Raw genomic sequence first — 23,215 nt, 5'->3', positions numbered from 1 at the left:
GCCCTATTCCTTCATTTGGTTGCAAGAGTTCAAACAATTCTGAAGGGAAACAACCCTCTCTTCTTTCCTTATTTGAAAAAGCAAGCAGACTGACTAGTGGAGTGCCCTCAAAATAAAATAAAAGAAACAGATTGAAATTCTACTCAGGTTTCTTCCTGTTTTACGAGGAGAACCTATTGCTACAGTGACTACATGCATCAAGAAAGGCTTTTAATGAGTGGCCATGGAAACAAACGTACAGGACGCCTCTTAGGCCCAACTCAACACTTGTTTGTTTGTTTTGAAATGTTAATTTAAGTAAAATACAGGTCAAAATTTGTGAAGGCAGGACATGTAATCCATGGCCATTTTTCATAACAATCTGTGGCGACGGAAACATCGTAAAATGTTTCTGCTTTGGTTTTACAGTTATTTGCTTGCTTTAAGCAAACAAAATTTGTGGACTGTTCATAGTTACCAACTAAGAAAGATCCAGAACCTAGTTACACACAGGCACCAACATTTCATAACTGAAAATTTGTACTAGCATGCTCTTACTAGCATGTACTAGCATCCTCCTCCTCCTCCCCTTCCCCCTCAACACCCATTAAACATTGTACACCTTCCAATATTTCACAGATGAGCAAAGATACAACACCTCTAAAATCAGAAATTACTGCTTGAGCCCACCTCTTCCCCACCATTACTGATGAAGGCTACTCTATGAAAAATTATACATTGTTTTCATTTACTCTGAAATAGCCTGTGCTACACTGCATTCTGAAAATCCCACAGACCTCCAATGAGGCAAAAGAGGCAAGAACAAGAAAATCAGGCCTGTTCATAGTAAATAAGGATAGTTAGGATACATAACACTGCTGACTACTCTTTGCTGCCTGCTGTATACCCTGCAATAGCCTACCCTGCACTGGCTTCTATAGCAAAATGTGTTAGTACATTTATCCTGTTTCCTTTTTTTCAAAATTTAAGGATATTCCATAGAATTACTAGCTTCAGTGGATTCGGTTGTTGTGTTTATTATAGAATAAATGTACACATATTCACTTGAGTCTCTGCACAGGTAGTTATGGAGTGGTAAATGGAAGAGAAATACCATTAACACATTGGAATGATTCAGATGTAACACCAAACTTTGCTAAGTCACCGTTTAAAGTCAAAGCCATGATTACTGTTGCATACATATGGGCAGCCCATGTTTTGTCCACCAATCTAATCTTCAAACAGCAGCCTCTGGTTTGGTAGCTCAGATAAAACATCAAATCACAGTTTGCCCAAACTGGTTTACAAACCAGCTTCAAATCATTTTTGCAGATCCTGATTTGGTGGCTACTCAAAAAATATAGATTTCAATAGCATTGCAAACCATAGTTTGGTTTTGGACATTCATGGCTAAGTGTTACATCTGACCAATTCTTTTTTGTATTCATGCTCATGCATTTGCATGCATGTGCAGCAAATCAAGGTGCATCTCTCGCCCATCATGCAGTTCATCTTTTCTAAAAATCTGAGGGAAAATCCTCAAGCACTCCCATGTATATGTCCACAGATTAAAATATGTATTAACACGGTATCTCCAACATCTCCCCAAACGTCAAAACAGGGATAGTAACTTATCAGGGGCAAGTACCAGAAAATAAGGTGGTCACCATACATCTGATAACTATTGGATCACAAAATTTAAAAAGGGTAAAACAAAAACTGTAATCTTCTACTGATGAATTTAGAACATTCAGTGGAAAATGAAGCTTTAGTGAAACAAGCGTACTCAGTGAAAGTTCTTCATCCATGAGGTCAATTGAAGTTTCTGAAACATCTTTAAAGGCAGCCCACACTGTTCTTATCCGGATGTTGCAACCAAAGACATTTTGCATGATTAAAGCATAGCAAAAATGGTTTTTTAAAACAAACCTTTTGTGCAGTATTGGACATCAATACATCAAAAGGCATTATAAGTACACTTTAGATCACAATACAGAAGATTATTATCCAAGAAACATAACACCTCAGAAATCTCATTTGTTCATGCATATGGATAATTTTACCAAAAAAAAACCCAAAGTAGCAAACTTGTATTATATATTGCCTGTTTTGTTATAAAAATGGCAAGAAGCTAAAGTTGCCAACCTATGTTTGAACATATGCTTTTAACAGCAGGCTGAAATGTGTAATGTGGTTCCTTGCATTAGAATCAGAGTTTGGAAAAGTTACTTTTTTTGAACTACATCTCCCATCAGCCCAATCCAGTGGCCATGCTGGCTGGGGCTGATGGGAGTTGCAGTTTAAATAAGTAACTTTTCCAAGCTCTGGTTAGAATTGCTCAGAAAGTCATCGATCAGGGTGGGGAACTTTTTTCAACCCAAAGACCACATTCCCTTCTAGGTAAACTTCCAAAAGCCACATGTCAGTAGAGTGGGGGCCAGAAGCGAAAGTGAGCAGAGAAATAAATGTAAATTTTATCTTTGTATACTAGTCTAGTTTGTACACACACTTGCAAACCCCTCTATACTCCATCCAGGCAAGCAAGAGGCATTGTCAGAGTTCAAGGACACAGTCCAAACAGGCAAAAACACTCAAGGAGAGTGCAAAGCAGGACCAGTGAGGCCTGGGGAGAGCTGAGAGCCAGACAGAGAGGCTGTGAAGGCCACATTTGGTCCCTGGGCCTCAGAGTCCCCACACCTAGCACAGATAGACAAAGAGAGAAAGAGAATTGGATTTAAAATAGTCACAGACCAGTAAAAGTTGAACATACAGGATAATTAACAAAATAAGAGAACAGGAGACCCAACTGAAAATTTGCCACCTGCTTCCTATTGAAGATAGAAGTTAAAGGCACAGGAGTCAGGCCAGACAAAGGTAGCAATCCAACAAAAGTGCAGCATAAGATAAGGTGACCAGATGCAGAGCATGTCATGGTTTCTGTGCCTTCAAGCAGCTGTATGGAAGAAAGAATTCTAGCAAGTACAGCTTATCTCATCTCCTTTGTGAAAAGTTACATACGTCTGCATTAGGGTTGCCAGGTTCAGGCCTGAGACTGATCCTGTATCTTAGGAGAAGAGAAAGCCAGCCAAATGCAGGTGTCCTTGCAACCCTGTAATGGGAAAAACCACAAGGTGGAATTCTCCCTTCCCCCTGCACAACTTTTAAAGATACAGAAGACCTCTTGGAGGCCGGGCCTGGCAACCAAGAGGTCTGCTGTATCTTTAAAAGTTGTGCAGGGGAAGGGAGAATTTCACCTTGTGGATTTCCCCATTACAGTATTGCAAGAAAACCTGCACTTGGCTGTATTTTCTCTTCTCTTAAAGATACAGAATCATTCTCAGGCCCTGAGCCTGGCAACCCTAGTCTGCATAAGGGATGGGCATTAGTTTATCTGCTACTAATGTTCTCACAAACAAGAGGAAGCAGTATCCAGGCTGTACCACTTCAGGCTGCAGGTAGGACCTGCATGGAAAACTAGCACATCAGAGAGAACACTAGCCTAGAGCTCTTCACCTTGACATGCTCATTTTCTATGTGCAGGGATTAGTAGTAGTAGTCCAGATAAATATTCCATCATGCAAGTCTCCATCTGCAATCTGAACTGACATAGCCCAAACACAGGTTTACCAACTCATCTGGTGTTTATGAGAATCAGGCTCAAGACTTTACTAGAATTCTTTGTTGGGTTAATAAACATTCTGTGTCTGGGGATTTCAACATCCCCAGTGTTTCTCCAAAAGAACAGAAAACAAAAACAATACAAGGAGAACTAAGCAATTAGTTTCAGTGGTGTTTGCAGGAGGAAAAACCCTATACACATCTTACTTAAACCACTTCAAAGAAACTGGAGCTGCCAACAAGAACCCACTTCCTTTAGTGGCTATAGACTAACGAGGACAGTCCCAGCAAAATCAGTTAAAGGTCACATCTTTGAACAAATGTTCTGGCTCTAGAACAAGGCCTTGAAGGTTCAATGTATACTTGGCCAGCACAACTTCTGACCCACCAAACTGAACACAGCCCACCAGTCATGGACCGTGGCCTATCAAATGCCTCACGAACCCCATTTTTGCAGTCCCATGCACATAGGCTGGTTTTCCAGTACTTATACTGAAGTATAACCAAAACCCACCTTCTGCCCAATTCTATGTGATTTACTTCCCAGAAAGAGTGTGTGCGTGGGGCTGGGTGGGAATGAATAAAAGCTGCTGGATGCACAAATCCATGCATAAGCTAGCTGCAGGGGTTGAAGAATGGGAATACAAATCCGAAGCACGCACGCACGCGCACCACTGAAAGCAAAGAACAGCATTTGCAGTTAGACACACATTCTGATGGACATCAGATTTATACCTATTATAAAGCACATCTAATTTACAGTTCCTAAAGGCGAGGATGTCAGGCACATTGTGAAATTCAATGGATACACAAGACTATGGGGCAGGGGAAAAAAACAGAAAACTCCTGGCAATAAAATAGAGAGTTCTACACATCAATAGCCCTAGTGGGCCACTATTATTTTACTTGTGACTTGAGTTTAGTTTGTTGAATTACAAGTTGCATAGGACTGATGCACACTATGTTCAATCTATTTTCATAGCCATATTATTTTATTTCCACAAGATATACTTGCTCACCACCTTGTGTTTTCCCTCAGTACCTTCAGCTCTTTAGATAAAAAGACAGATAATAAATGTAATAAAATAAACGTGTTCTCCACAGCGGCCTATAAATCTAACCAAGTAAATCACAGTAATATTTAGATGAAACACTTGCAAATATAAATGGAAATTGTCTTGTTGAAACTTGCCTCTCCTAAAAGGAATTCAAACTGTCATATTTTCATTATAACATCCTAACTCCTCTGCCACTGAATTTCATTAATAATGCATCCACTAAACACTTCCTTTTCTCCATACTCATATAAACATTTTTTCACTCCGGCCTCTATGTGTCTGTGCACAGATGTGCACAAGCATAAGCATATGTATGCCAGAGTTTGGAAAAGTTACTTTTTTGAACTACAACTCCCATCAGCCCCAGCCAGCATGGTGCTGGCTGGGGCTGATGGGAGTTGTAGTTCAAAAAAGTAACTTTTCCAAGCACTGATATGCATGCAGATGTGAGCACACTACCCCCCCATCTCCTCAAATGATAGTTGCCATTTTGTTTACTGCTCCTGGTCCTAGGTGCACATGTTAAACTTAAGGTGAAGTTTTTCCTGGCATGGAGAGTAAACGCATGAGAAAAACCTTCACCGGCTTAATTTCTGCATGATACATGGCTCTTTGTTGAAACAGATCCAACAAATTCCTATAGGAAATGCAACAACTTTCCTAATTTAAAAAATGAGAAGGCAGAGTACTTTTGATACTTCCTCACTGCCTAACATAATAGGGTTGCCAGGCTCAGGGCCTGAGAATGATTCTGTATCTTTAAGAGTAGAGAAAATTCAGCCAAGTGCAGGTTTTCTTGCAATACGGTAATGGGAAAATCCACAAGGTGGAATTGTCCCTTCCCCTGCACAACTTTTAAAGATACAGCAGACCTCTTGGTTGCCAGGCCCGGCCTCCAAGAGGTCTTCTGTATCTTTAAAAGTTGTGCAGGGGGAAGGGAGAATTCCACCTTGTGGTTTTTCCCATTACCGTATTGCAAGAAAACCTGCACTTGGCTGACTGAATTTTCTCTTCTCTTAAAGATACAAAATCATTCTCAGGCCCTGAGCCTGGCAACCCTATAACATGAGCACCTGATGTCCATACTCATAGATTGGAAAGAACAAGCTCAGGCTTGTTCTACTGTTATCCCACCATGCTGCACTAGCACCATTATCTGGAACAAAATGGAGGTTCACTGCCCTATGACAGTATGTTAATACTAATTCAGGTGGCATTACAAGAGAATTAGATAAATTCATGAGGGACAATGCTCTCAATACCTACTAGTCAAACTCCAGCATTAAGAGAGGCATATCTCTGAATACCAGTTGCTGGGGAACAACAGTGGGGGAGCATTATAATGCTCATGTCTTTCCACCTGGAATCAGGTTGGCCACCATGGGAAACAGGATGCTAGACTAGATAGGTCTTTGATCTGATCCAGCAGGGCTCTTTTTATCTATATAAATCCTGTCTATTGTTGCAATTCAGAGAAAGTTAGAGATGCTCAAGTCTCTTTGAAATGATTGCTTTTATGATTTATTATTTATAACCGTGGCTGAAGTTAAATGGAAATTAAGCTCTTCACTGTGTACTTAATTTCTCAAGGTTTCAATAGACATAATGTGCATCTTTCTCTGATCTTTGCCTGATGAAAAAGAAGATTAAAGATGCTATTCCATCAATGCTCTCAGAGATACAGAGTTTAAGGGCAGTGCATACTTCATATTACTTATTTTCAATATGAACCAACAGTCAGCCTCTAATAATTCAAAAAAAGATCAAGTTAGCTGAAGCAGAGAGCAAGTGGTAACATATACTAGATCTGAGTAAAAGGCTATTTTTACCCCATGATTCCATCAGCATTCTTACAATGGCTGGGATTACAGCTACCAGGCAGCAGGGTTACTGAATATAGGCCAATGCAATTACATGTTGTAACACATTCAAGAAATGTTGCAATTTGCACTGTAAGAAAAATAAAACTTAGTGCAATTCATCAGAGAAAACAGCAGTACATTATAATTATTTCATTTCAACAACCCATTAGTATGTAAATGATCACAATCTGCTCCCACTGTCCTTTGCTTCTGCTATCTCCAGGCTCTGGGGCAACCTGTAAAGGTTTTCAAATAACTCTCTCATAGTTTGTGACGTTCACAACCTAAAGTAAGACCAAGAGGTGAGGAAAGTCAAAGACTTGCAGTTTTTGCAGTCCCCCTGTATCCAGGGAATTGCCTCTCACCCTTTGTTCCATGAATGAACAATCTTTCAGGGCAGAAGGGCAACACTCTTCTAGTGGATTCTGCTCAAGTAGTTTGATAAATAGGGGCTCCCTTCTCTTCTGTCAGGGTTTATTTATTTATTTATTACATTTATATACTGCCCGATAGCCGAAGCTCTCTGGGCTGTTTACAGCAATTAAAAACAATAAAAACAAATATACAAATTTTAAAACAATTTAAAAACACAATTTAAAAAAAATTAAAAACAATTTAAAAACACATGCTAAAATGCGTGGGAGAAGAGGAAAGTCTTGACCTGGTGCCGAAAAGATAACAGTTTTGGTACCAGGTGCACCTCATTAAATAGATCATTCCATAATTTGGGGGCCACCACTAAGAAAGCCCTCTCCCTTGTTGCCAGACTCCCAGCTGCCCTCGGAGTACGCATCTGGAGGAGGGCCTTGGATGTTGAGCATAGTGTATGGGTGGGTTCGTGTTGGGAGAGGTGTTCCATCAGGTATTGTGGTCCTAAGCCGTGCAAGGCTTTATAGGTTAAAACCAGCACCTTGAATCCAGCTCAGAAACATACAGGTAGCCAATGCAAGCGGGCCAGAATCAGTTTTATATGTTCGAACCGTCTGGTCCCTGTTACCAATCTGGCCGCTGCATTTTGCACAAGCTGCAGTTTCCGAACCATCTTCAAAGGCAGCTCCATGTAGAGCACATTGCAGTAATCTAACTTGGAGGTTACCAGAGCATGGACAACTGAACCTAGGTTTTCCCTGTCCAGATAGGGGCATAGTTGGGCCACCAACTGAAATTGGTAGAAGGCACTCCATGCCACCAAGGCTACCTGAGCCTCAAGTGACAGAGATGGTTCTAGGAGAACCCGCAAGCTATGAACCTGCTCCTTCAGGAGGAGTGCAACCCCATCCAGGACAGATTGGACATTCACCATCCCGTCAGAAGAACCACCCACTAGCAGCATCTCAGTCTTGTCTGGATTGAGCCTCAGTTTATTAGCCCTCATCCAGTCCATTGTCACAACCAGGCACCAGTTCAGTACAATGACAGCCTCACCTGAAGAAGATGAAAAGGAGAAACAGAGCTGTGTGTCATCAGCATACTGATGGGAATGTACTCCAAAACTCCGGATGACCGCACCCAACAGTTTCATGTAGATGTTGAACAGCATGGGGGACAGAACTGACCCCTGCGGAACCCCATACTGGAGAATCCAGGGTGCCGAGCAATGTTCCCCAAGCACCACCTTCTGAAGTCGACCCGCCAAGTAGGAATGGAACCACCACCATGCAGTCCCTCCCACTCCCAACTCAGCCAGTCTTTACAGAAGGATACCATGGTTGATGGTATCGAAAGCCGCTGAGAGATCAAGGAGAATCAACAGAGTCACACTCCCCCTGTCTCTCTCCCGACAAGGTCATCATACAGGGCAACCAAGGCTGTTTCCGTGCCAAAACCAGGCCTGAAACCCGACTGAAATGGATCCAGATAATCGGTCCCATCCAAAAGTGTCTGGAGCTGGCCTGCCACCACTCGTTCAAGGACCTTGCCCAGGAATGGAACATTTGCTACCATCCTATAGTTATTAAGATTTTCTGGGTCCAGGGAGGGTCTCTTCAGGAGTGGTCTCACTACCACCTCTTTCAGGCAGGGTTCAGATTACCTAGCATATTAAATGAGATATGGAAGACCTATGATTGGATCTGTCAACATTTCTATTCAAATCTTCAAATCAAATCCTTTATTTGCATTAGCTACGAGCCATTGCAACTGAAATGTATACAATAAAAGCAATAGAAAGCAAATATATAGCTTAATCAGATTTCCTGCTAGGATTCTAACATTTCTATAAAATACCAATCAGTAAAATTGATAGATCCACAATCCAACATAAGAGAGATGGATAAGTAGAACTAACTAATAAAAAAGGAGTTGTAACAGATTAAAACTCAAGGTACCATTGACCTTATTCTAATGGCACCTGCTAAAAATTTTGCAGACATTTCTGTCACCCTCTGTTCTTGGTCTGCAAGAAGAAACACCACGTAGAAGTTGGTTGGATGCCCTGGAAAGGGTGACAACAGTGGGACAATTAGCTCATTCCTCAAATCTCTATAGAAAGAGCAGAATAGCAGTACATGGGCTACTGTTTCAGCGCTGTCGTCTCCGCACGGGCATAGACAGTTTTGCAATGGAATTCTTTTAAAACGCCCTTCTACTACAGCTGATGGTAGTATGTTCAGTCTTGCTTTAGTAAAAACTCTTCTGTATTTAGAGATTGTTAAATTTTGTAAATAAGGGGCGGGGGTGTTAAGATAGCTGAGTGGGAAGCTGTTATACCATGGGCAAATTTTTCTTTCTTTCTTACATTTCTATTTTTTCTTTCCCGTCCCATAAAACATCAATTCACAGGATAGGTCAAAACAGCCATGGGTCCCCAAAACTGGTTTGGGTCCATAATAGTGGTTGGGGTATTTCCCCCCTCCCGCATCAGATTCCTGACCTTAAATGCCCCCAAGTGGCTATTTGTTCACTGCGGACAACATACAACAAAAATACCGAAGCTGAGCTGAGATCAGCTATGTCAAACAATTACTCTGAAATAGTGAAAATAAAGTCAGTTGGCCTGTTCTAGAGTGAAGATGTTGTAGCCAACATGACTGAATTTAATTTGGGAACGCTGGACGCAAGTCAGGCTTCAATACTATGCAGACTTACTTGAGAGCAAGCCCCACTGGCCTCAGTAGGATTCATTTCTGAGTAATCAGTTCCACTGATTTCAGTCAGAGAGATTGGAGCAGCATGCAATTACTTTTGTTGACATCACTTTGAATCTGAACCTACCTGTATTTGGGGGGGACTTTACCCCATTAATTTCAATAGGGATTACTTCTAAGTAAAGCACTGTTCATGGGTACTAAATGCATGAAAGGGCTCCCTAGAATCAGCCCAGATAGCCCCACGTATTAGGCACCAACTTTCTTGCCCCAGGCAATACGTCATGCCCCCACTGAAGAATTCTTTTCGGAGGATGACTTGGAGCTCAAGCCAAACATCAAGAGAAACAGCCTGCATTAAGAAACCTTGAGGCAGTTCAGGGGGATCCAGGGCCCTCTGGGGAGACAAAAGCTCATCCTTCCCCTCAAGACACAGTCACCTTTCTCTTTCTCGGAAGCAGACACCAAGTGACTATCTAGTCTTTGGGAACATGGGTGTTTAAAGGTACAGGCTTGGTCAGCGAACAGACACAAAAATGCCCACCTGAGGAATAAGGTCTCTGACTGAGTGAAGGGATACTTGTGAATAAATCACTCCTCATGAATAGACCAATTCCTAAGGTAATATTGATGGCCTACAACTGTGCTCTGGGTTGGTCTTTGAAGGCTCAAGCTTAAAAGCCTTCAGTTATAGGCACGGAGACTACACAGACTTGGAACAATGTCTATGCATCCGCTCCCAGGCTATTATTTTTTCTGATCCCCACACCCTTGGTCTGCCTTCAGACAGACTGTGTTCCTGGTACTGACTCTTGCTTATTCTTAGCTGCTTTGTCTTTGCTGGAAAACACACTGAAGCAGGACAACACACTGCTGGATTTGGTCAAAAAGGAGCCTATGTTCATCACCCCCCTTCAGACTGATGTGACTCCATATTGGCTATAAGAGAGAACACAGGGACATTTGTGTGTTGGTATCTAATGTGAGACTAGTTAGGACCTGAACAACTGCACAGGATTTATATGCACAGAACTGTAGCCTTAAAGGTGCTTAACCTTGACTGGATTGTACCTATTTTTCAGATAAGGTATTTAACCTTAAAGATGTGGTCTAGTTAATTGCTTTTCAGTCCAGTCCACAATTAAACATGTTGATGATCTAAATTAGACACATGCATACCTATCTAAATTAAAAACATTTCAGAAGTATGATCAGAGGATAATATTACCTGTTTAGTCACCCATTCTTTGCTATTCTTATCCTATTAACACTGTCATATGTAAACTTATGAGCAATGGGTAACTAAAGTAGTATTTTTTTCTGTGCACACCCCTAGTTGTTATAAGAATAAAACTAAAGCAAAGCCATGCACAAATCTACACTTACAACACTATCACCTTGTTTATCCATGCCGTCTTTTTAAAAAAGAAAGGCAAGATGTATGCTTTGGAGCAGCCTTTCCCAACTAGTGGGCCACCAGATGTTGTTGGACCACAACTCCCATCTTTCCTGACCATTGGCAATGCTGGCTGAGGCTGATGGGAGTTGTGGTCCAACAACATCTGGTGGCCCACTAGTTGGAAAAGGCTGCTTTAGAGGATGTAATCCTACAACTAAAATAAAACCTATTCCCTCCCTAAAGGCATTCAACTCCACTCCCAACTGCATTATTAATATGCTGTAACTATATGGAGTTAATATGACTAAATGCTATCCAGGTGTCAAGAGAAGAAGTGCTGATGGTGCAAAGTGGGGGTGGGAGAGAGAATCTTTCCCTTGGGCCAGCATTAAACAAATCTAAGCATGGGGTTATAGATTCTTACCATTTAATTGCCAAACAAAGGGTAGATCTCGGACCTAGTCCAGAACCTCCTTGTGATTTCCAAACTGCAGAGGTATGTTAACCTGCCTGGCTGAATTCCAAGATGCATAATTACATCCTGCCAGCCTAATTCCCTCCTGGAGTTTAATGCATGGCAAATACAGCGTTATGTTTCTGCAGAGCTATATAGTGTTCCTGTGCACGTTTAAACAAATGTCACATTCCATTACAGAGGCACATGCTTTTCAGTGCCTTTATAAAAGGGAGCGTAAAATTCAAACATTACTGAGTGTATCAGGATAACCCATTACAACATTTTCTTGGCCAGACAGTTCAGTAAAGGCACATATAGCCAGGACTCTTCACTCTCCTCTTTTCAAAGGGGAGGGGAACACGCATAAAATATGTCATGTTTTTAAAAGGTCTTTTTACTTCATGCCTCCACACAAGCTTCTCTTATCTTACCTGACACTTTGCCCCATTTTAAAACCTTGTGTAACAATTTTTCTAAATACCATGCCCTCTCCCCAGATGATGAGTGACATAATTTATTGACAGTCTCAGATAGATATGTGCTAGCTGTTTCTGCCAGAGCGCCATTACAAATGGCAGTGTGGGGAGAGAAATAAAAAGATCCTCAGAGAGTCTAAAAGACTAAACGTCAGATGTATTCAGCACTAAACAGTCTTGCTGTATATTCTACACAATGATATGGTAAGTCAGATTTATTCTTTATACTACAAAGAAATGTTGTATAGCAGTAACAGTCCTTCCAAGAAAGTTGGAAAATATAAAGTGCCAAACGTTTAACAAATATACAATTCCCATCCATCTTTCTCTGTACACAGCAAGAGCTTCCTTGCATTTAGGTTCCAACTGAAAAAATATATACACTTTAAAGACATCAAGAATATATTAAACTAAAAAAGCAATTTGTTTTTAATCTGATGAAGTTACTCTTGTATAACTCATATTTCTTTTTTATTTCATATTTTATATTTATAATACCCCCTAAGGAAACTAAATTATAGCAATGCTATCAGTGCAGGTCAGTCAGGTCTGTCACCCTTTTACCTTCTTTCCTTAAGTAAAAGGATTTGTGCCTCTAGAGCATTTAAGCCTGTGTCATTGTTTTAAACAATAGTTACTCCATGTATATAACCAATGAGTTGGCAATAAATGAAGGTGCTCCTGAGAAACAATTGCATGTGGTCTGAAACACCCACTTCCAAAGGGTATCTCTGAGTTCCTTTGGCATACTGGGGGGGGGGGACAGAAACAAACACATTTTACGATAAAATTGCTTAAAGGGTCCCCGAGTCCAATATCCTCTACGTAGCTCAGATTTGTAATCCACAATGCCAATTGCAACCATCCAGGGCCTGCATGAAAAGGTGGGTTGTCAATTACCAGACAGGGCACAATATAAGACTGGCAGGCTGCATTCATCTTGACTGATCACAAGCTCGGCAGGCCTGCTCTCAAAACTTTTCTTGGTTATGTATCAACAGCAGCGTTAAAATGTGTCAGAGGAAAAAAAATCTCCTGGACCATACCACTGTAGTTTGCAGATGGGTGGCACATATTCAAATCTCCACTACATGGCCCCTGCCCCACGAGAGAGTATTCTGGGCAAAGAGCAGGCAATAAATACTAATAATAATAAAAGTAATATTCAATTAAGAAGCAAAGGGGACTGCTGGAAATCAGAGTAGAGATGGATGAGCCTGTCCTTGCTCACCTCAGATTAACACCAAAATGAATCAAATTAATAAATAACTATGTTAATTTTCCAAGCCAAGCCAAGACTCAGACAATAAGCTCCATGACAGCCTTTGCCTCTTCTGACCTCCCTTTACTGCAGTGGGTACAGCAACTGGCACATGGAGAAACAGAATATGAGCATACTGCCCTCCTCCCCTCCTGCTCACCAGCATGCTACTAATAAGGGGAGAGGGAACAGACTCTCCTCTCCCTCTCCCCATGCATCACTGCTGCTTCCATTGCCACCCAGTAAGGAAAGGCTTTAACACATTCTTGTATCAAACTCTCCCAGTAGCCTTAGACAGCCAGATATACCACACAAGGAAGCGAGTGGCCTGGCAGAGGAGGGACAGATCTGCTGGTTCCTCTTCCATCAGGCTGCTTCTTTCAGTGCTGGCTACAAAGGAAGGGAAGACTGTCTCTCAGTTCTGTTCCTACTCTTGCATACTCATACAGGAAATGAAAACAATTCCATAAAAATGTAACAGCAGAAGTTAAAAATTAAACATGCACACTAAAACTCCTACTGGATGGAAAGGTGAGATATGAAGTTAGTTAAATAAATAAATAAAATACAGTTCCCATCATCCCTGACCATTGCCACTGCTGGCTGGGGCTGGTGTGAGTTGGAGTCTGACAATATTTGGAGGTCTACAGGTTTCCCATCCCTTCAACCAGAAAGAGCCTAACTAAAACAAAGAATCCTTTGCAGCATATATATTAATGCTGTAACAAGTGTTTTCAGGCAGTGGTAGAACACCAGTCATATTGGCATTATCTCTGAATTAGACTAATACATGGAGTTCAGACAAGCCTTGCATTTTATTTAGGTGATCAACACAATTCTAAAGTGTGGATATATAGGAAGTTGGGCAAGTCACTCTGAAAGGGTGAGATAAGTGCACTAATTATCTTATATTTTCTAATTGGAGGTAGAAGGTTTTCTAGACTAAAAGCAAAGGAGAGAGCCTGCAGGCTAAGCTTGATTTCCTCCTTTTTTTACCTGCAACATATTGCAAATACTGCCTGTTCTAATGTCAGCCTAAAGTGTGAAAGATTAAATGCAATAAATAAGTAAAAAAGAGCAAATGAAGCAGGATTGTATAACCTTTTTTTTTCCTTTGAAGAGGTTTTACATAGCAGTTTAAAGGAATACAGGAAACATTTCAAGATGGTGACTGTTCCCTGTAAGTTCATTTAGCTTGCCATTAGAACTACAAAGGTTGTGTTATAGCAGGAGAGCTTTTTTAAGCAAACAGTGCTCAATGTGTCTTACTGCCTGATCCTATGCAAGCTTATCCAGAAGAAATCCCCACTACATTCACTCCCATGTAAGTGTCCATAAGAACGCAATCTTTTGATTATTATTTTTGCAAGTTTAACAAAAAGAAAACATCACCTCAGTTTAATAACACAATGACTATGAATACATCCACCTAACTTTAAACATATGTTGATATATGCCATCCAAATGTCCTGACAGATATCCAAATGAAATTGATGTTTATGATAAACACACACAAATGAAGGAAGGGCAGTAAGATAATCTGACCACTGCATAATAGAAGTGGGTGTTTTTCCTTCCAGGCTCATGTAAGTCTCTTGGGAATCATAAAGGCTCACAAAATCCATTTTGTTGTCCTGCCACCTGTCCTCTTACCATAGGAATATAATTTAAAAGTACATGGCCATATTTGAATATCAAGCATTCATTTCTCTGATACAAAATTAATGCAGACAATAACTTTAGTCCAAAATGAAAATATCACTGGACATGTCCACAAGAAAGTAGTCTTAATAGAAGAGTGGAAAGTTAGGATTGGGACTACAACAAATCCTCCCCTCTTTTTTAACAGAGACCTTTACTTAAAACAAAAAAGAGAGAGGTTTGTCCATTTGGAGAGCCCTTAATCAAGGATCTTACATGAGAGAAATCTGGTTTCATCATGGATACTGAATAAGAAACGCCACAGTGTAGCATCTAGCCTGACAAAGTGCATCCAAAAAGTACATCCAGGACTTGCATCTCAAATAAGTTGTTAGGTCTTTCGAGTGCCTCATAACTCTTCCTTCCAGAAAAACTTTCCATTTTTTGAGGGCAATGTCAAAGCTAGCACCAGGTGTATAATTTATTAGCAAAAAGTATGCTGCCTAACACATTTCAACAACAAGCATCTTCCTTGAGGGCAACAGTTACAAGTTCTCTTTTTTCACAAATAAGTGCTGTATCAAAACTCCAGGTTCATACAGGATGCTTCTCAGGATAGTGCACTTTTCTATTATTAAATTCTCCATCAGCTATCAGTGTGAGGCATGGCAGTGGTTGTGGTGTTAGGGGAATTGAAGACCTATTTCATCTTGGCCAGTGCTCACACATGCAGACTGAGTTTGGTGCATCTTCACCCATTTGCCATGTTATCTCCATCCACCACTCACTGTTCAGTACGTGAACACCGAGAAGAGGAATTGCAACTTCTAGACTCTACACAGTATATGTACGCAAGCTTTAAGGCTGTGATGCTCTCCCTTATCTGAAAATGCCATTGACCTCCACAGTGCACTTATCAGAAGGCACAAGCCTAGGATCAGCACTATGAAAAACATACCACAAGACCTTGCAATGAATGTTGTGTGTGTTGGTACACATAAAATAAGAGATCTGATCAGTAAGTGAGCAACTACTAAATTCAAGTTGCTGGTTTTGACCTTTAAACTCCTAAACAGCCAATAACTGATTTTCCCCATATGAGCCTACCCAAGAACTCTAACAGCAGGGGATACGATGGACAGCCTCTGATGCTGAGCAGAGGTATGGTGGGCAGGTACACAGGAGATACCATTTTTATTGTGATGACCAGGGCTGTGGAGTTGGTATGCCAAACCTTCGACTCCGACTCCTCTATTTTTCTACTGTCCGACTCTGACTCCGACTCCACCCAAAATTGCTTCCAACTCCACAGCCCTGGAAAGGGCTGTAAATGTCTTTTTAAATTGGAAGCTCTCATAGGAGCATTTTTATCACGGCCTAAATATGCACTGATCTTGGCATCACAGCATTTGTCTTCATCTGGGTCCTGTGTCATACACTGACACACAAAATGTTTTCCATCTTGAGTTATGGTGAATTGCTCAACTACAGCTGACTTCATGGGAAGCTTCTTTGACATTTTGAATTTATATTTTAAAAAATTTGTCAATCAAAATTTATTTTGAAGCCGGAGTTGGAGTCGGTACATTTCTACCGACTCTGACTCCACCCAAAATTGCTTCCGACTCTGACTCCGACTCCACGACTCCAACTTTACAGCTGGTGATGACCAAGATATGGAACAGCCTCCCAAGAGAGGCATGACTGGTCCTTTCACCGACTGCTCTTAGACAATCAGCAAAGACCCTTTTATTTCTATGGGGTCGTTTAGATCCATTCTATTGACCAATATTCAAATCACTGCTGTTGTTGTCCATTTCTGAGATGATGACGACTCCTTGCTTCAATGACTGCACCCTTATTCCCTCGTTGCCATTTATGCTGGAATCTCCCTCCCACTGCTATCCTGCATGCTGTAGCTCTTGAAAGAGTATCAACTGTTCCAAGGACAGTAGACTTAACTGCTATTTTTAACAAAGCCTTGCCACAACTGTCAGCGCATAAGACCCACACAACAGTGACAGCTTAAACACACCTTTATTTGCTTGTACATACTCCCTGCCCTTCACCATCCTTCTTGAATTATACATATCTTTCCACAATTACATGACAGTCAAAACAGGCTGCTAGTAGGAGCAAGCGTATCAGATTGGCTCTATGGTGGGTCTGTTTTAAAAGCTCCAAAAGCTCTAGTCATTATAGCAAACATGAGGGAGGAATATCTGCCTTGTAAAGCTATTGGGGAAGTAGAAAGTATTATCTCCAGGAGTAAGGAAAACAGTGCAAATTAATTATTAATGGAGAAACCAGATACATTAATTTGCATAGATGCAAAATGCAGTGTCCCAAACAGATCCTTCTTGAGATCCAGCGGCACCCATTCCACACAGACCCTGCTTCTCTTAAGGGATTACTTATTAAAAAAGGAACTCCTTAAAATGCATTAGCATGGAACAAATAGCCCAGCTTAATTGAGGAGGAAGAAAAAGCACTAGGAATATTCTTGTGTTTTAACTCCAGGCAAAAGTAACTTGAGCACAAGTTTTTTAGAAGTTTGACCAACGATGGATGCCTCTTGTGTTTTGCTTTTGAAAATCTCCATAGTCCCATTGCTTGCTACAAACATCCACAAACACATTTTTGGCAATGGCTACAAATGCCCAGTAACAGCAACTATAGAAGCCACCTGCAAGGATCTCAAGTTGAACTTGAGTGTCACCCTAATTGACCACTAGGGTTGCTGCCCACCCAACCCCATGTTACTATGGCATCAACACACAGTTGCACTATTTTTACACTAAAATATAAGCAAAAGCCTCTCCCTGAACCCTCAAGTACAGTCCTTCCCCACTGGACAGAAGACGTACACTTACTACTTACTGTTACACTTACTGTATATCCTGCCTTTCATTCAAGGAGCTCAGGCACCATACATAGTTCTCCCCCTCCCCATTTTATCATCACAACAACCTCTGAGGTAGGAGACAGTGACTGGCCCAAGGCCACCCAGCGAACTTCAGGGCTGAGTGGGGATTTGAACCCTGGTCTCTCAAGTCCTAGTCCAACACTCTAACCACACCACCACACTGGCTTCTACCTCCAAAGTGCCGGAACTATTCTTCACAAACATCTTACAGGCTCTTTCCTCACTACCTGGAAAGTGTGAAATTTAATGTTACAGATTCATTCATGCCATAAGCTAAAGAAAGAAAATGGTCTACATCAACCTAACTACTAAGGCTAGATTTAACTCCCTCCACTCTGCATTACTGATTGGGAGATATCAAGGTTTACCCTATGAACAACGTGTCTGCCCTTGTGGGGAAGGTAGTATTGAAACACTCTATCATGTTATGTTTAACTGTCCTATATATGAGGCTGTACGTTGTAAATTTCTATCTGGTGAAATGGGAAATATTACACGGTTAGCCCCCGATAATAAGCTAAGTTATTTAATCACAGGAACTAAGAAAGAAACTACAATGAAGGTTGCGAATTTTATATATGCTGCACAACTGTTAAGATCGGAAATTTCACTTACCCAATGAATGTATTTTATGGATGTAAATATTGAACTGAAATGTATGGTCCTTTGTTTTATATCTTTGTTTTTTTATTATTTTACTGTTACACGCTTGTAACAGGACGGGTCCTTGACCGCAAAATAAATAAACTAAACTAAAACTAAACTAACTACTAAGCAGAACTTGGAAAAATTACTTTTTTGAAATACAACTCCCATCAGCCCAATCCAGTGGCCATGCTGGCTGGGGCTGATGGAAGTTGTAGTTCAAAAAAGTAACTTTTCCAAGCTCTGCTACTAAGGCTTGTATCCTACATATACTTACCCGAGTTCAGTGGGACTTTTGAGTAGACATGCACAGGAACAGACTGCCCCACTCCTAAATCCTCAGCATGGGTTTCCCAATCAGCATTATGTCAACATCAAGAAAGATGTATGTCAGTCTAGTTAGGAACGTAGGAAGCTGCCTCATACGGAATCAGACCATTGGTCCATCTAGCTCAGTACTGTCTATGCTGACCAGCAGTAGCTCTCCAGGGTTTCAGATGGGAGCCTCTCCCAGCCCCACCTGGAGATGCCGGAGATTGAACCTGGGACCTTCTGCATGCAAGGCAGGGCTCTACCACTGCGCTACAGCCCTTCCCCATACTGTTAGAGATGCAGCAATTCCCAGCAATTATTTTGTACAAATATGTTACCTGACAGAGGAAAACAGGTACATGAACTTTTTGCAAAGTGCACAAGGTAATATAATCAAAGGAGGGCAATATCAAATGTGGCACGATGATTACATAGCAAATCACAGTATAAAACAAAAACAAGAGCAACAGCAGTAACAGCAATAGACCGTGAGATGTTCTCAGGTATACAACGGTCCTATAGGTAAATGCAAGAATAAGTACTCTGTTATATAAAATGCAACATTTAACGGGCTCCAAAGCAACACAATACGTGCTCCAAAGCACAGAACATTAAAATGTATGTATCACACTGAGATTCAATGAAGAACACTGTATAAAGAACAAGACTTTACTGTGAATGTATATAATGCAAACTGGCTGAAAACTGCCAGGATAAAAGGACCCATGTATGTAGAAAAAGTTTAGTAGCAGTGTACAAAAACATAAAAATAGCCCAATGAGCATCAAGACCTTGGATAAAAATAGTCCAAAGAGCATCAAGATTGATCCAATTTGGATCAATCGCATCAAAAGTAGTGACTTATTCTTTTTTATATAACTTATTCTATGATGATCTGTTATGTTGCTGCTGCTGCTGTTTATTGTTTGTAAGTTGCTTTGAGATAAATTGAACAGAAAGCAGTATAGAAAAACAAACAACAAATATCTCAGTGACATATATGTTTTAATATCCATTGCCTTGAATCATACTTTTCTACTATTGAGAATTAAAAATTACATTATATATAGCAGTACACTTGTATTATCTGTATAATAGTTGTATGACTGAAGATCTCATTGTCTGTTGCTAAGAGCAGGCAATCTGTGGGCTGATCACCATGTATGACAATTGTACAGAAGTATATTCAGTAGAACAAGGCACGATATATCATAAGAACATAAAAAGAACCCTTGCTGGATCAAGCCACAGGCCCATCTACTCCAGCAATCTGTCCTCACAGTGGGCAACCAGATGACTATGGGAAGCCCACAGGCAGCATAAGGACAATGATTTTCACTGCATGTCCCACCTAAGAATTTTCTGGAATATCTTCCTTGCAACCCACAATGCACCCTACATTTTGCATTTCTGGATGTAACAACTTCCATTGTTTTTATTGCTTGTCACTTTTCTTCCACAGGAGGTTCAGAAATTTCAAAGATATAGTGCCAGAATACAGGATCCAGTTCTCAAGTCATGCTACACTAAACCAAAATAGATAACAGCTGGCAGGCGGTTATCCCCAATATATTTGGTATAAATTTGACACATCATAAAAACGTAAGAACAGCCCAAAAGTGCATGCAGTCCTTTTCTCACAGTGGTCAACCACATGCCTTTGGGAAGCTTACGAGCAGAACATGAAGTTAATACCACTTCCCTGCTGTTATTTGTCCACCTGCCTGTTATCCCTGAGGTATACTGTCACTGAAGCTGGAGGATCAATATTGCCATTATGACTGATACCCCCTGATAGACAAAAGCTCTATGATTTTTTCTAACCCCCTTTTACACCCATGTAAACTACCGGCCATTACCACATCTTGTGCCAATGAATTCCATATGCTATTTGTGCACTGTGTAAAGTACTTGCCTGTCCCACATCCACTGCTACTCAATTACTCTTACTTCTAGTGTTTGGGGAGAGGGCGAAAAAGTTATCCCCACTCACACCATGCATAATGTGATAAACCCCACTCATGTCCCCCAGCACAGTTATAGATCATAAGCTCCTTGGGGCCAGGAAATTGAAACTTTTATTTACATTACTCTGCAAAGCTCCATGCACACCAATGGCGCTATATAAATAATAATCTGTCCGCATAAATGAGGGGGGGGAGCACAGTTTCAAGGGGTGTATGTTTCTAGCCCAATCCCCATCCAAAGAAGCCCCCCGCCCCCAAACTACCGGCATTGTTCCCAGGAACCCCTCCTTCCTCCCCAGTACCTTCTGCGGGGCTTTGAGCAGGCGGTGCACCCCAGCCAGCTGAGTGGCCAGGGGGATGTCCTCCCTGAAGGTGTAGAAGGGCGGCCGGGTGGGCTCGGGGAAATTGGTGCTGTTGAAAGGGTCGGTGTCATCTAGGAACTGCACCCTGCAGACCAGCGTTGCGGTGGCCATGGTGCATCCATGCAAAAAAGAAGAAAAACCGACACATACACCCAGGAGCGGCAGGATTCGCGGGGAAGGAACACCGGCGTCTTCCTTCACCAAGCAAACAAAAAAGATCCCCTCCCCCACCTCCCAAGGGGAAAAAAGTTATTTCCAGCGGCTGGGTCAGAGGAGGGCGTCGGGAAGGAAAGTCTATCCCTTGTTCCCCCGCTCAGGAGATCTCGCGTCCGTCGCGTGGAAGGAGAGGGTCAAACTCGCACTACCAAGGCGCCCTTGCGGAGCGAAATGGGCTCCTAAGCGAAAAAGCAGATCCAGCTGAACTCGGGCGCCGGCGAGCTACAGAAGAGCGAAGAGAAGCGCCGGACGCTGTAAAAGATCACCCTGGGCACGGCGGCGGGTGATCGGCTCCGAGGAGAAAGAGATGATGATCGCCCGCGCGCTTCGTCCCAGCAGACAAAGTCACCGCGCAGAGGACAAGGCGGCTGCCGAACCTGTCCGCAGGAACGCCGCGGAGAGCGCTGGTGCTTGGGGTCGCGGCGGCGGCGGCGGCGGCGGCTCCATTCTCAGCCACCCGCTCGCCGCTCCAAAGCGGGACGCAAAAGAAAAGGAGAGAAGAAGCAGCTGCTGCTGGGAAACCTTCTCACACAATCCATCGCCCCCCCCCCGCGCGCGCGCGTGCAAAATGCAGCTGCAGGTGGCGCCCTCCAGTGGACACAACCTGGGAGATGAATCAAAACACCCACTTCTTCGTTATCATCACCATGTGCCTGTAAGACACAGCACACATCAATCCTAGCCAGAAACCGAGTGGTGTGCAAGGAAAGAATTAATAGAACATGGGTCGCCAACCTCTTTGGACCTCTGGGCACATCTGCAAACCGGAGAAGCAAAGCAGGGAATGCAGGCATATCAACCACACACATAACTGGGCTTGAAAAAAGTGTTTTAAGTTCTGGTTCCCAAAGGCTAATTGAGGGGGACGGAGGGATCTTCCTGGTACATGCAACCAGGGAGACAAAGTTAACCTTCCATCTCCAGGAGCAATCTCCAGGCCTGCAGAGCCTCTTCATCCGCTGAAGAGCCACACTGCTTCGCCCTCACCAGGACTTGATGAAAAGAGAAAGATCAAGGTGTCCTTTGCATGTCTCATAGACACTTAACTACCTCCCAGTGGTTTCATGGAGGTGCTAAACAGCGTGGGAGACAGTATTGAACCCTAAGGAATCCGCAGAATAATTTCCACAGGGAGAAACAGGGCTGTATTTTATTATCCCAGTCCTGAAAAAGTTCCTTATCAGTATTTCTATACCACATATTTGTTGTCAGTATCTCAACATAAAGTTTCTCTTGTAAGAGGGTTTCTACTGATACTGACTCTGACATTTGATCTCAACCCACAAAAGCAACCAAGAGGTTAGATGGTGAATAAAGCACATATTGGGAGTCAGCAATATCATCGTAAGAGTGAGGGGGAGACACTTGACATCTGTCAGCTGCAGATATGCCAGGAGGAAGCATATTATCTAGACCTATTTAAGTCTGGTTTGAGGCCCAGATTTAGCACTGGAGCACCCTTAGTAACCCTCACTGATGACCTTTATTGGGAAAGAGACAGGAGACCCTTTTGTTCTTGATATTTCAGCGGCTTTCGACACTACTGACCATGGTGTCCTTCAGGAAGGACTCTGGAGTTTGGAAGTTTAAGGCACTGTATTACAGCGGTTCTGCTCCTAGTTGCAGGCTCATCACTAGTAAGTGGTGCTAAAGGACTGCTGCTCAGCCCCATATGTTTGGGGCTGTGATCCATTCTGTCTCATGCTGTTCAGCATCTATATGAAACTGTTGGGAGCTGTCATACAGAAATCTGCAGCACAGTCATCAGCATGTCTCTCCATTCGATCTAAAACAGAAGAGGCTGTGAAGATGTTGGATTGGTATCTGGAAGAAGTGATGGGCTCGATGGGAGCCAATAAACAGAGCCTGAATCCTGATAAGATGCTATAGGTGGGCAGTTTCAGGGTCCAGGAATTCGATCAACAACCTTTTCTGGGAGAGGTTGCACTG

General features: G+C 42.0%; 1 protein-coding gene across 18 annotated transcripts in view; it reads right to left on the bottom strand.

Moving 5' to 3' along the window:
* Positions 1–21,794, bottom strand: part of FHOD3 (formin homology 2 domain containing 3) — a 573,780-nt gene extending 551,986 nt beyond the window's left edge. For 10 of the 18 annotated variants that reach the window (XM_061588115.1, XM_061588116.1, XM_061588120.1 and 7 more), the window contains exon 1: positions 20,990–21,793. In XM_061588115.1, the coding sequence (XP_061444099.1) occupies positions 20,990–21,160 (171 nt within the window). In that variant the 5' untranslated portion in view covers positions 21,161–21,793. Of the gene's footprint in view, positions 1–20,989 lie in introns of all 18 variants that reach the window. The other 8 variants (XM_061588106.1, XM_061588108.1, XM_061588113.1 and 5 more) reach the window with 1 other exon arrangement.
* Positions 21,795–23,215: the final 1,421 nt, after the last annotated feature.

Source organism: Rhineura floridana, chromosome 11 (genome assembly GCF_030035675.1).
Source record: "Rhineura floridana isolate rRhiFlo1 chromosome 11, rRhiFlo1.hap2, whole genome shotgun sequence".
Classification (NCBI taxonomy): Eukaryota; Metazoa; Chordata; class Lepidosauria; order Squamata; family Rhineuridae; genus Rhineura; species Rhineura floridana.
This window is presented reverse-complemented; position numbering and strand designations above follow the sequence as displayed.